The following is a 15,831-nucleotide window of genomic DNA, read 5'->3' on the forward strand; positions in this document are numbered from 1 at the left end:
CTGGAATTCTGTAATTGTTTTCATGTATCAAATTGACACAGACACAGAGGCAAATATAAAGACATATGGACATAACTATGGATGTCCCGATCACGGAACAACTCAAAATTCCAGGCTCTTAAACAAATACAGGCAAGCAGGCTGACAGACAGGACTGAGTCAGTGAGATAGACAGACAGACACATAAAGCTTGTTATCTCTCTGTGTGGCAGGTACATGATATGCTCTGTTGAAGCCAGCTCCCATCGGAGTCATGTTACAAGAACTCAAGTGTGAAAGATACAATATAAGATGTGATTTCGTGTTGAGGGTGTCTCCCCACAGATACCGAAATGTACAGCTGTGAAATGTAGGTTGGAGCAATTGGGTAAATCTCAATACATGATGCGAAGCCTGCGGAGCTAGTTCAGGCAGGCACTCGTGAGTGCGCCTACCTGATCAGGTGACTAGTCTCATGCATTCTTTACCTGATCAGAGCGACTATTTATCTGCCTACCTGCTCTTTCCTGGCTTCTCTCCCGCTGTGCGGTCGTGCGCCGCTGCTGTCTCCCTGCCTCGCTCGCTGCTAACCTGCTGCTCATGAAGTTTTTGCAAATCCCACCGCCTCCCCAGCATCCACCTGTATACAGGCTCTGTTTCTAGATCCCCCTGCATGGGGGTCTTATTCATTCCCTGTAATTCTACTTGGCTTATAATTTAACAAATGTTAATGTTACAGGGAATGAATAGGGACAGAGCCCTGACGCCAATCTATGCTTCATATATCTATGCTCAAATATATATTCTAAATTCACTCTAAGAGTTGTCTCACTGAACTACATTTTACTCATTGATCGTGTAAACACAGCCTTTTGTTTTAGTGCCCCAACCACGTGGAATGACTTACTACTTAAATTAAAGATCTGCTCTCCCATTACATACGGTCAATTTAAATCTTTGATTGCAGACTTACCCCCAAGTGTCTGCAACTGTTTTTAAACCTGTATTAGATCACAAAATGAGGAAATGTTGCTGTTCTGTTTTTTTGTTTTTGTTTATTGCTTGGAAAATGTTGTATTATGTTGTACTGTATCTCGACGACACTGCAAATGAGGGAAACCTCAATGTCTCTCGAGAATAAATAAAGGTTTGAATGAAAAGTTCCTCCATCTTGAAGGACATCTTGTAATTTGCTTGTTGAGGAGAGTGGAGCCTCCCTGAACAAGACCTGCACAGGCCTAAAACTCCAGCCCTATCCCTGCAGCTCTGACCATGTGTTCAAGCCCTAGCACAGCAAAGTCTTATTCTTTTTAGCCCAAGCCCAACCCAACACCTAATCACTTTAATGTCTCTCTGATGTTCACTTTCTCTGATGCGTGCACTCTGAGGCACGCTCTCCGATACATGCAACACAGACCGAACACATTAACTTACAAACTGTCTTTTACAATGACGCATGCATAACCAAAGCTATGCCATCCAGTGGATATATAAAGCCAAGTTACTTGATCCAGCAGTAAATTGGTAAATTAACATAAACGAGTGCCGCTGCCAAACATTTTCACAAAATATTAATAGTGACTGTCCATCACAGAGAAGCATACGCAGACTGCTTATGCTTCTCTGTGATGGACAGTCACTGAGACAACCAGTGTTTTCCAGTGGTAAAACTTGAGTCACTTCCTGACTTCACACATTCCATGTCATTATCATGTTGATTACTAGTGGTTTATATAAAGATGTGTTCCTCTGTGTTTACCTTTAGTCTGAGGAAGAGCCTTGTGCTCGAAACGTCAGTCACTTTGTGGTGCAAGAAAGGGATCTATTCTATAGCATCAGAGCCCTCAGTGTGCGAGCAGCCTTATTTTTATTCACTTCCTGACTTGCCCACATACATTTTGAAATACGAGTCAAATAGAACCCTAGCCAGACTGAATAGCGAAGTGAGAAAGAAAATCCACAGAACGTACAGCGAATCAGTCTGGATTCCAGGCTAAGGGTGTCACTCACTGCTGGCTCCCCAGTCACATTTACACCAGTGGCTTGATAGCTTGTGATCTATTTCTTTGCGGATAGCAGCGGATGGATGGCATCTCTCTCAGTGGCGCATAACATTTAAGAGCTGGTAGAATTTTGGCAAGAGGAATATTGCCAGTTTATGGAGTCTAGACCCTCATCTAGACATGATCAATTCTGGTGATGGTGCCTTAAATTAGTTCTCCAGCTATGCCACAAAAAATGTGGAACGCCCTACCAGTCTTAAAGGAGTGTTAAATCCCTACTCTCCTTTAAAACTGCTCTAAAAGACCACTTACAGGTGTAAGTGGTAAGCCCCTGTAAAAAGTAAACGCCTACCTGTCCTATACCCAAGGCCTGTCAGTGTTTCAACTCAAATGTTAATGTCGAGGGCCTAACCACCACCTCACCGTTGCTTCACCGCCAAAGTCGAGGTCATGCGACACCTGGCTGATTCCAGAAAAAGTACTCGCATGTTTTACTAAAGTAAAAGTACCAATACTGCAATCTAGAAATACTCCTTTACAAGTGAATGTCCAGAATTCAAAATTTACTTGAGTAAAAGTATTGATATCAAAAGTATTGATATCAAAATGTACTTAAAGTACCAAAGTAGAAAGTACGAATTATACAAAATGTCACTTTCACAACTTTTCAAATATTGCATCGTGAACTTGGATGTAGTGGAGTAAAAGTATTGGAAATTGGAAATACTAAGTACAAATGCCTCAACAGTACAGTACTTAAGTACGGTAAATATAATTAGTTACTTTCCACCACTGGCTGATTCCAACAGGGGGCAACAGTACAGTACTTAAGTACGGTAAATATAATTAGTTACTTTCCACCACTGGCTGATTCCAACAGGGGGCAGCGGTTGTGCTCCGGCAGGAGACTCACTGCACATCTGACAACATCCTCCAGGCTATTGGATGAATGAATTAAATATACTTCCCCTAGCTGTGTATTCCTGTAATCCCTCTGTTCTTGTTCACAAGTTGCCCTACAAGCACGTTTTTATTAAACAAATTGACATGAAAAAATAGTAGTAATAATATATATTTTTGAAGGCATGGGGAGAGAGTATGTTTTGCACTCCGTCCGTGTGTGTGTCCGTCCTTCCGTCCGTCCGTCCGTCCGTCCGTCCGTCCGTCCGTCCATTACCAGCTAATCTCCGCCACCGTTGGCCCGATCCATGCCAAACTTTGCACACACACTCCCTGGATGCCAACAACGAACCTCTGCCCCAAATATTCTTCAACGGCCTGTTATAGCGCCACCATGAGGCCGATTTAGGCAAAACACATTTCTGTAGATTACGCGTACACATTTTATCCATACATCACACAATTCGGTATACACTATCTTCATAGTCATGTGATCAACACAGATCTGCACCAAACAAAAACGTTTATATTACTCCTAAACATTTTGCCAAACATCTCACACAGTCCTATCCTCCTGGTGGAGACCTGTGCCCAGAAGGGCACTTTTTCTAGTTTTAATTATCGACTACCGGTGCATTGATAAGTCAGATTAATCACATAACGTATGTATTATATAATGCATCGCATCTTTACTCTTGATTTGAAGTCATATCGCCCAGCCTTAGGTGGCACCTTAATTAGAAACATGTGAAATATACTTACACATGTATGGATCCACGAGAGACTGAATGATTAACGGTTCAATTAAGGGACATAGCAGGCCTACGTATATTTCACATTGTGTTTTGACGTCTGTGATGTTCTGTCGAAGGAAATTAATTAAAAAGATGAATTAGTGTACAGTAGTGTACTGTAGCAATAACATTACAGCAAATACAGCATCCTGTACAACATGACATCAAATTTTCTGACCAAAGCAAATTGAAAGACAATAAACGATACAGAATAATCACCTCATAAGTCATTGATGTTGCTTCAAAACTGAACTGAAGCAAGGATGTCTCTTTTGATAAAGCAAATGATGTTCATAAATCTCATCCTCGTATCTCTCCCTTGTGTAGGCCTAATTTAAGCTCAAACCACACCAGCTGCAACTCCTTGGAACAAAACCGTTTTAAGGTCAACCACACCAATGCAACTCCTTGAGTTGCAAGGAGTTGCATTGGTGTGGTTGACCTTAAAACAGTTTTGTTGCAAGGAATTGCAGCTGGTGTGGTTTGGCTTTCTAATAGACGTGATGTGCTGTGAACTTGTAGATCTGCTAGTTTCACTATTTAAATAAAGACAAATATAACACAACATTGATAGTGTCACAATATCAATATTGAGGTATTTGGTCAAAAGTGTTCTTGTTTATTTGTTTATGTCGATCACCCAGCCCTAGGGCATTTTGTAGTGAGGTGAGCGCTAAGCCCGTGACACAGAGAAAAAATAGGTTACATTTCTGTGTTGCTCCAACTCATTTTGGATTGTCTGTGCCACGCAGCGACACTCCGAAATAGAACCAAGCTCTCAGATACAGGTTTTGATGCCTCCAGTGTGGCTGCAGCCTTTGTAAAAATAACACGCACGTCTGACGGCCTTTAATTGACCTCTTGGCAAACAGTTTGTGATGTTGTGCGGTTGGCGTGACCGGCTCTTCCGTGTCCACAGTTTGACGTGCTGAAGGAAAGGAAAGGGCAGGTCACAGAGACCTTGTGCTAGCACTGAGATGTGTTGTACCTCATTATACTTAAGAGATATGCCTGCCTGAGGCTTGCGTGCGTACACACACACACACACACACACACACACACACACACACACACACACACACACACACACACACACACACACACACACACACACACACAGAGGCCAGGGAGGAGAGCTTGTACAGTACAGTACAGTACAGTACAGTACAGTACAGTACAGTACAGTACAGTACAGTACAGTACAGTACAGTACAGTACAGTACATACTGCACGAGTACAATACAGCACCACACATTTTCAGACGGGTCGGATTTTATTTACTGTATATGGTTTACTGTTAAGTACACTGACGGATGTTTGGATACATACATGTACGATATATCCTGCCTCCATACGTGAGTTTGATAACCACATTTGAGGGATTACTGCAAAACATGGTTATAACCATGTGTGCACCGTATGATATTTCCTCCTGATCTTTTGAGTGCTTGGATCTTATCTATTCTCCCCCGTTGATCCCTTGAAGCACCACCGTTCTACATTTACCGTTATATCTCCCTTGAACACCTGGTCGGTTCTCTCGTTTCTCATGTTTATATGCATACAAGAACGTTCACCCAAAAGCACGCTCGCCCCGGGTCAAATCCTGGGACCTCGGAACGGTCACCACCAGGTAATCCTAAACGTAACTTCAGTAAAACTATGTCTAAACCTAACCTTATTCCTAAACCAACGTAACGTCAGTAAAACTATGCCTAAACCTAACCTTATTCCTAAACCAACGTAAAGTCAGTAAAACTATGCTTAAACCTAACCGTCAGTCGCCCCCACTCTTGCAATCCAGCCCCCCTGAGTAGACGCGGTTATTTCATTACAGCAGTTTTTCTTTTCTTCTATGAAATTACATGTTTATTTATTGTGACATGTCAGTGGTTAGGGTGCATGCATACTGCTGTCAGGTATTTGAGCTGATGCCTGACAGCAAGTCCCCGGTTCAATTCCCGGCTGGCCAGATGATTTGATATGTCATTCCATTTAATCTCTCTTTGTGTTTCCTCTCTCTCTCTCTCTCTCTGTACCGTCAAATAAAGGCTTAGAAATGCACCCCAAAAATTTATAAAATGTAAGGACATACATGTAATGGCTGGCATCAGCTGGGGGAAACGTTGAAATGCAATTAAGCCACAACTGAGCTGAGAATGGTTGTAGAGTCATTTTACCAGGGTTGCTATGCAGCTTCTTTTATCAGTTAATTATTTTTATGGAGCCTAAGTCAAGGCAATTATTGCATGGTACTTCATGATGGGTTTCATTGTGCAGCAGGGCAATGGAGCAATACTAAAAGCAAAACCAAGCCATTTGGATTACTTTGTACTGTGTTCTCCCTCAGGAAGACAAACAGGATAATGATGACGGCGAATGGCGGATGCTCAGGGTCCTCCTCAAAGGTTAAAAGTAGAGTCAATGGGAACAGCAAAAACAGATAAGCTCCAAGCACACAAAGAGCAGGAGATCCAGTAGCAAGAAAGCAAATAACATTTTAGACTGCATCTCTTCTGTTCTTTGAGTGCTGTTTCTTCATACTGTGTATATACAGTATGAACATGTTTTGCAATGCTAGGGTATATCGTACATTTTAAGTTGATTTATTATCCAAACATCCGTTGTACATTGAACAGTAAAACATATACATTAGATCTGTGATGGAGCACTGTCTTCTTTAAGCTGTGGGGATGGGTCCTTTCGAGTGTGTGTGTGTGTGTGTGTGTGTGTGTGTGTGTGTGTGTGTGTGTGTGTGTGTGTGTGTGTGTGTGTGTGTGTGTGTGTGTGTGCGCACTCACACAGGATATACCATATATAAAAGATCATTATGTGTCAGTATAATGATTATATTTTGCAGTGACCATTCAAAGTGGGTTTGATACATGGTGTTACAAAGTAGCACAAGTGGGCAGTTAGCATATGTCTAATTGTCTATAGTAAATGGTAAATGGTAAATGGTAAATGGTGCATTTATATAGCGCCTTTATCCAAGGCGCTTTACATAGATTGTGCATTACATTCACCCATTCACACACACATTCATACACCGATTGCAGCGGAAGCCATGCAAGGCACCAACCAGCACATCGGGAGCAATTTGGGGTTCAGTGTCTTGCCCAAGGACACTTCGACATGTAGACAGGAGGAGCCGGGATTCGAACCGCCGACCCATGGATCATTGGACGACCTGCTCTACCTCCTGAGCCACAGCCGCCCAGATAGCCAGATAGTCATCTGGACTCTAGAGCTATGCTGAGATTAGTACAGCCTAATAAAGTACTCATCCTGATCAATAAGCACAAGGACCTCCTATCTCCTAATAATGGAACTACTGAAAGTCCTCAGCTCTGGTATTAGTTGTGGTTCTAGAGCGCAACTGATGCCCGATTTTTACCAATTACCAATGTTGTGACCTTTAAAAAAAAAAAGAGAACAATCTATTGTAATTAATAAACACAGATTTGATTTGAAAAGACTGATTGGTCTGGCACAAACCATCTCAACCTATGTGTGTATGTCTTTTTCAGGTGCGCACGTGAGGCAGGCTCCTGGAGGACGGTGGGAGGGAGATACTCGAAGGAAGATGAGGAAGAGCAGGAGTGTGCTCTCAGTGTCTCCCAACGATGTAAGTCCCATCGTTTTTAAACGTTTGTAAGCTAATCCCCATTTGGCTTGGTTCTATAGTTACAGTATGTAAAGTAAACAGAGGTTGCATGTTTAAATCATTACACCTCCCTTCGCAAACACATGCATGTTTGAAATCCTGTTCATTAACCAGTGTAGATCTAGTGTTCTTATGGGAAGTTACAACTGGAGGTAGTTCTTGTGCGTTATCTGAGCGGGCTAACCCAATTCTGTTGAATTGCTGATATTGTGAAATTGCTCCAAAATAAATTCTCACTAGTTTATACTTTATCGCACGGCGGTGTCACACGGTTAAAAATGGGGATATAGATATAAAAGGCCACACCGTGGCAAGGATGCAACACGTTGAGGGCTGGTAGATTGGCTGTGGAAATTATGTCTCTTCTACATTCTACAAGCTCACAAGGCTGCTCTTTCTCATATGATGAAGTACTGTATGTAGTGCCGGCTTACGTGGGTAAGACGCACCATTTTAGTCATTGGCATTTCAGTGCTTGATAATTGCATTTTACACCTCGTACTGTATTTACAACATACTGTTGACCTAGACCTCTAGTTCATTCTGCTCCTCCTCTCTAACAGGTGGTGAATATTAAAACCCACAGGTACCTGGCTGGCATACTGAGTATACAGTATGTTCAGGCTGAGTCTGACTCACTTACTGTTGATGCAACATACAGTATGCCCCTCTCCAATACCTTATGCACACACCACGCACACACACTCCTTTTGACTGCATAATATAGCTGCGTACTTGTGTATTGTACAGTCATACTGTAATACATACATACATGCACGCATGTACGCACGCACGCACGCACGCAGGCACGCACGCACGCACGCGCGCACGCACGCACGCACGCACGCACGCACGCACGCACGCACGCACGCACGCACGCACGCACACACACACACACACACACACACTCAAATGGTTGTGGGTGTATTCAATATCCTCTCTCTGACCTTTATTCTTCTCACTCTGTTTCTGTGTTTCTCTTCAGCACTGGTCTATTTCCATCATTCCCTCCCTCATAATTTCTTTTTACTTTTAACGTGTTCGGTTATTAGGTTATTATATTATATTAAATTTAAACATTAATCGTTATATTTAACATTCTGTGGATTTTGTGTGTTCTGAAGCCTTTTGAGCTGCAATGAAAACAGCCAATAATCCCTCAACAGTGACATCTGCTGGCAATTTGTTATGTCATATATAGGATTTGTGGACTCTTACATCACATTGCAATTGAGCTCAGAAAACCTTTAAATTTGTTTTTTTAAAGAATTACAAAAACGTTTTTTTTATGTCACGATCCCTTCAAAGCAAGGTAGATTAGGTTAGAGCCTGACCAACATTGGCAAAAGTGATTGCAACGTTGGATCGGCGGTTCTGGGCAACTGAATAGCCGATATATACCTTTTATATGGACATGGTCAGTTCTGGACAACCACACAGCGGGCACTACACTCACTGGCCTGGAGTTCTTTGAGCCGATGTGCATTTGTGCATCAACCGACTTCAAACTCGACGCGCGCATGACCTATGGGCATATCGGTTGGATCCGATTTTTCCCGATCTGATATTTATATTTTTACACTTATGCCATATCACAATAGTACAATATCCCAAATCACAGACAATATCCAGTCTAATATCATGATATGGATATAACTGTCACAGTCTGTCTCTCCCTCAGTCTGTGACTCCACCCTGGCCACTCCCATATCCCATTCCAGCACACTCAGTTCCATTTACACACCTGTCTTCAACTCCCTCATCAGCCCAGCAGTGAACACTTCTCCAATCAACCTGCTCCCTATAAACTGGACTTGGTGCAAACACTCAAGCCAAATTCCAATACCCAAAATCTCGGCCACTCGCTCACTCCCACTCGGGGTCATTCCAGCTTGACCCGGAAATGGTTAACGTTCCAATTGTTAATGTGCTCCATCGAGGAGGTGAGTGGAGTCGAGTGGAGGAGCCGAGAGCACATACAGCGAGTGTACATCAGGTGCAGGCTCGTGGTGTTTTTTTGTCTCCTTGCGGCGGATTTCCGCATCATGTGTACATGTTTTCTTTCCTTCTCCAGTGATATAAGTCCTCCTCCTCCACACTAGCGCTGCGGCTGACTCAACGCACGCACACACAGTCACACACGCACACACATTAAACTAAAAAGCATTGCTTGAATTGAATTTTGCTGAATTAATAGAGCTTCAGAATGATAAAGTAGCCTATCTATAGCCTAAAGTGAAAGGACCACAACAAGCCACTGGCTTGTATGATATAAAGCATAATAAAAGTAGGCTATATAAATGCGCACTTCATCTGCCTCAAAAGCTAGTTAATTTCTCTCTGTACCTGGATTTATACAAGCAAAAAGGAACGCGGACTGCGGTCAGGAATTATCTTCAGCCTTCATAATCATATAATATAAGTTTGCTCATCCTGGCGCGTATTCACTATTTCAGGAATAAATAGCTGTGCACATGTTATTGTTACCTATAGATATAACGATGTGGCCAAAACTGGCCATACACATTGATGTATTGTCTATTCTGTTTCGATTCCGATCATTTGAAAATGACCTGATCTGCCCCGATTTCCGATCACGTGATCGGATCGGGACAACCCTAAAATGTATGCTTATAATGAATGATAGAATATAGAATTTGCCTCTGTATTGGGTATTGATATAATGTGTGTGTTTGTAAAAGTGGCCGGCTGTAGCTGAGAGAGATTGAGGCCCCTGCCACACGAAAACGGCTCGGGCTGTTAGCCACGCAAGTTTGTAGTCAGTAGAGAACATGTGCATAATTATAATCCGCCCGTTATCCGACCGCAATTTATTAATTAATCCAATTTATTAATCCGCACCACCCGCAATCCGCTGCGCAGGGAAGCGCCCAGTGTATACAGTATAGCCAATCTACAAGCTCACAACGCGACGCTGCGACGCGTTGTGAGCTTGTAGATCGGCTATTTATACTACTTGTACAAACAATGTCACTCACCACTCTCTCGACAGTTCACCAATGTTACGTAGTGGTTGTATATATCCATTTCCATGGTAACACGCCGTCCAAGTTTTCGCGACGTATTTTCATACAGCATATCCAGCGGTCATCGGCGGCAGGGTAAAGAACTTAATCACTCCCAGTCCCACGCCGAACGTATATTCCTCCCTTCTGTTTTACTTAGTTTTAAGTTTCTCTCAGACTCACTAGCTGCCTGTTAGCAACTTTAGCGTAGCTGCCTGTAGGAGACCACTGTGTTGTTGTTGTTGTGCAACAGGACCCAACTTCATAGGCGGCTAATTTGTGCCAGATCATGGAAAATGATTACATTAAAATACTACTACCAACGCACGCACGCCGAGATTGTGTGCGTTTTAAAAGCTATAATCAGTGTTGTAGTCGAGACCACCTAAAGCGAGACCAAGACAAGACCAAGACCTGAGGGGTCGAGACCAAAGACGAGACCGAGACCGCTGCGACCCTAGGGGGCCGAGACCAAGACAAGACCAAGACTTAGAGGGGTCGAGACCAAAGACGAGACCGAGACCACCGCGACCCTAGGGGGCCGAGACCAAGACAAGACCAAGACCTAGAGGGGTCGAGACCAAAGACGAGACCGAGACCGCCGCGACCCTAGGGGGCCGAGACCAAGACAAGACCAAGACCTAGAGGGGTCGAGACCGAGACGAGACCAAGACCGCCGCAAGGCGAGACCAAGACCTTGTTTTTGTTTTTTTGATAGGCACAGAAAACAATCTTGATCTGAAACACTGCAGTGCAAATAGATTTTACAAAATTAGGTATAGGCCTACTACAGCATGATTCATTCAAATATTTATTTTAAATATCAATTAATGAATAACAATGAGGCATGCACATCAGAGCCGCCTGGGAGAAACATTTTTGTGTTAATTAATTAATCAATATCCAAAACTATACAAAATCTATAAGGCCAAACCTTATTAGCCTTTTCAAATGTCCTATTGGAATTGTAGGTGCTGCCAAATAAGTAATTACCCTCATGCCAGTCAGTTGCGCAAATATATAGGTCAGATCAATTAGCAGAGCGGACCAGCTTCTCACTGACTGCAGCACAATGACCAGCGCTTCTTAAAGTTTACTTACTTTAATAATATGACATAGTGTTGGATCTCCAGACAAACAAACCTTGGATTATATCATTATTGGATTATAATTCTTCAAATGACTAGCATGAGCCACAAGGTAAGAAACTAGAATGATTCACTGTTCACAGTCAAACCCTGCAGCGGTTGTTCTTCAACCCGTCGCATTCCCATCAAAGTAGCCTGCTGATACCCACACTAACTTTGTGATCAACCTTAATTTGCTTATTTTATTTGTAAAAAGCAACACTGTATTAAGACATGGTAGTATAATATTGGTGCAAAATGGAAATATGTAATTAAATAGTTAATAGAGAGAGAGAGAGAGAGAGAGAGAGAGAGAGAGAGAGAGAGAGAGAGACACAGACAGACAGACACACAGACAGAGAGAGAGAGAGAGAGAGAGAGAGACACACACAGACGGAGAGAGAGAGAGAGAGAGAGACACAGACAGGCAGACGGAGAGAGAGAGAGAGAGAGAGACACAGACAGACAGACGGGGGGGGGGGGGGGGGTGAGAGAGAGAGAGAGAGAGAGCGAGCTAGCCCCGTTCCCATTTCAAAGTATAAAAAAAAGCTGTCTAGCGCGAGGCCTCGCAAGCCGCACCGACGCCGTTCGCACTATACCAAAAAAGTCAGGCTGTGGCGCTGTGTAACTCTCCGCCACCCGGCCGACACTTTATTTATGCCAGCCTGATATCATTTCATACAATCAGAACATGTTCTAACCCAATTTCAATAGATTTAGTTAAGATTACGTGTGCTCTAATTCAGCGCTGCGCTGCGCTCCTACAGCTGTCTTTAATGTTAATATGAATGGGATCAGTCCTTGCGATCGGGTTGATAGAACGTTTTGCATTGTCTCGTCTCGAGTGGTCTCGGTGGGGGAAGAGACCCGAGACAATTGGTCCGAGACCGAGACGAGACCAAGACAAATGAAGGGCGAGACCAAGACGAGACCGCAAGACAAAAAAGGTGTGAAGCGCGAGACCGAGACAAGACCAAGACAAATGAGGGGCGAGACCGCAAGACAAAAAAGGCGAGAGGCGCGAGACCGAGACAAGACCGAGACAACGAAAATGTGGTCTCGAGACCGGTCTCGAGACGAGACCATGTCTCGAGAACTACAACACTAGCTATAATAAGCATATTTATATACTTTATTATGCCATTACTTTATTTCCCGCATTATTTCACCCGCGGTTTATCCTATATTAATTTATAATAATATGAATTGACCCTAATCCACCCTAAACTGCGGTTCACCCGCGGCAACCGCGGCTAAATCCGCCACCCGCTGGTCTCTAGTAGTCAGCATTTTTATTTCAAGCGTCCACATTGAGGTTATGTTAATTATGCATGTCGTATACACAAGACCGGTAAACCGCTCCGGATTCCAGAGAAAGCTGTAGTACACATGCCCAGCCTGTAGATGGCCACCCAAAAAAGATTCCAGAGAAAGCTGTAGTAGGCTATATTATGCACGGCCTGTAAAATGCATGGGAATGCATAATTTTAATGATTTTACATAGGCCTACTAATATTCTCATAACTACCCTCTTCTGCCAGAAGTATAGGCTACAAAGTATACATTACATAAGCATGAGATTCATAGTTTGCAGATCTTAAAGCTCACACAACGAGGGGCGGCATGATGCATTGTGAACTTATGAGTTTGACTTTGGAGATTATATTCGGGGCGCAACACAGCTGAATGTCAGATAATTGCTTGTTAATAGATTGATTCCACCTGCTGCCTGCACAGCGCTAAACATTTTGCCTAATCTGCAGCTAGTTAACAAGAGAAATTGCACATAGGCTGCTACTATACAAAAGTATAAAAAAGAGGAATTAGAAAAAGTGAAAACAGGCCGTTTATCGAGGAATATGGACAGTAAACGATGTGTTTATCCTACCTTGGGTCTCTCAATGCAAAGCCGTTTTGAAGTTACACAAAGGCTTTGCCGTGACATTTTGGCTGCTTGCTTGCAAATAATATAATTTAGAGAGCAAGTTGAAGCATGGATAGCACCTTCAGAATGTTTAATTTCCACCCAAGAAGACAAAGCACTTTAATGACGAGGTGAGTCCATCCTGCCTGTGAGAGGGATGGACAGACAGCGGTGGCTGCGACCGCTGCGTGCTGCCTATCTTAGATATAGCCTGTACTAATCTATTCTACACTACGCCATTATAGTAACAATAATGCAAATCATCCGTTTCTTTCTTGTCTTTCCAGATTGGTAATCACCATAATTTATATCTGTTCTCCGCTCATCTACAAGCTCATGCATGGGCTGCAGATCGGCTATTTTTGGAGAAGAGATTTATAGACATTATGTGCAAATGTGATACTGTGATACTTATGTAAGTGGTTATGGTGAAATAAACATTCATGAACAAATGGTTAGTCAGGAAAGAGACGGCGTTCGCTGTACACACAGAGACGACAAAGTCGCGTCTCCAAAGTTTGCCAATCTGGGAGGTGGTTTCAAAAAGAGCCGGTTAAGTCCCCAAAAACGCTGTCACCGTGTGGCAGAAAGGGCAGATCGGCTAAATACCACCTGAGTCTGATAATGTCTTTTCACTCCATAGCACATACACGTTACAGTAACTGTGTGTGTGTGTGTGTGTGTGTGTGTGTGTGTGTGTGTGTGTGTGTGTGTGTGTGTGTGTGTGTGTGTGTGTGTGTGTGTGTGTGTGTGTGTGTGTGTGTGTGTGTGTGCTAAGTTACATGAATGTAATGCGGTGCTTTGCCCCTATTATATCCTATTACATTTCATTACCCAGTACTGACATACAGTCCATGCAAACATTGGCATTATCATGTCCATACAGTATGACTGTTCATGCCCATTATCATGTCCATACAGTATGACTGTTCGTGCCCATTATCATGTCCATACAGTATGTCTGTTCATGCCCAGGAGGTACATTGGAATGAAAATCTATCCCACCACGGTGACCATGCCTGTTTTAGACCAATGATTCTCAACCTGTGGCCGGGGACCACTGTTGGGCTGCGAGGATATTGCAAGTGGGCCCCCACTTTCTTTTTTTTGAAATTATGTTTTTATTTTGGTCCTTGTGTACAAGCATAATGAACAACTACATCATGAGAAGTACATTACATTACAATCATATACATATAAAGATATATTTCCCATGTTCTCAATGGTGACCAAAGTTACAACATTTTTCTTTTTCTTTGGAGCAAAAACAAAAAACGAACAAACAAGAAAAAACAAAAAAGACGAACATCTGGGCAGCTCTGAAGGGAAAAGGGGGAAAGGAGACGCTTTCACTAATCTACATTACAACTTATTTGTAAGCAAGTACAGGGTCATACATTCAGCAAGTTACAATAAAGAAAGGAAATGAGAGTAAAACATAAAAATAAAAAAGGGTACAGGATGAGCGATAGCAACACAATACTTTGTTTTCCCTTATTCAGCAAAAGTCTGATCGGACAGGTGCGATGTATTCAGTCCATTTAGTCCAGATCCAGAAGAACTTTTCTTCCTGTAATCTAAGTGAGTAAGTCAGTTTTTCCATCTTGTATATATCATGAGTTATCTCGATCCATTCCTCTACCGTGGGTGGTTGTGTAGACAGGTGCAATTATGGTTTGACCCTAAAAAAATTGCAACAGAAGGTTTCTCAACTGTTTTGTGTAGTATTAGGTGTCCTTAATAACATACTAAAAGTTTACCAAAGTTTGACCATGCGAAAGGTGTTATTTTAGCATAATATGCATAATATGCCCATAACATCCTATATAAGGCAAAAAAGTCCAAATGTCATCATTCTTTAAGTAACATGTGACATATGAAACTAGGGTGTTTGCATGATTCTGAATCCATTCCAAGCATTAGTTTTGCACAAAAAACACTCCTTGGGAGGAAAACGGCCACACAAACGTGATGAGGTCAGCACATTTGGTCAAGTGGATATGGCCTAATTTAGCCCAAGGAGTGTTTTTTGTGCAAAACTAATGCTTGGAATGGATTCAGAATCATGCAAACACCCTAGTTTCATATGTCACATGTTACTTAAAGAATGATGAAATTTGGACTTTTTTGCCTTATATAGGATGTTATGGGCATATTATGCATATTATGCTAAAATAACACCTTTCGCATGGTCAAACTTTGGTAAACTTTTAGTATGTTATTAAGGACACCTAATACTACACAAAACAGTTGAGAAACCTTCTGTTGCAATTTTTTTAGGGTAAGGTGCCTTTTTTTCATATATGCCCTCACCTAGTGGTTGCATCCACCTCCTAGTGATGGCCTTCTTGCTAGCCACCAGGAGGGTCAGAATTAATTTTTTATCGTTACTATCAAATAAGTCATATGGG

At 42.5% G+C, this 15,831-nt stretch overlaps 1 protein-coding gene across 1 annotated transcript in view; it reads left to right on the top strand.

The window, feature by feature from the left end:
• Positions 1-15,831, top strand: part of pde4ba (phosphodiesterase 4B, cAMP-specific a) — a 231,833-nt gene that overhangs the window by 25,379 nt on the left and 190,623 nt on the right. The window contains exon 2 of the mRNA XM_079505866.1: positions 7,207-7,304. Within this exon, the coding sequence (XP_079361992.1) occupies positions 7,263-7,304 (42 nt within the window). The 5' untranslated portion in view covers positions 7,207-7,262. The remainder of the gene's footprint in view (positions 1-7,206; positions 7,305-15,831) is intronic.

This window comes from Electrona antarctica (genome assembly GCF_951216825.1).
Source record: "Electrona antarctica genome assembly, chromosome: 7".
Lineage (NCBI taxonomy): Eukaryota > Metazoa > Chordata > Actinopteri > Myctophiformes > Myctophidae > Electrona > Electrona antarctica.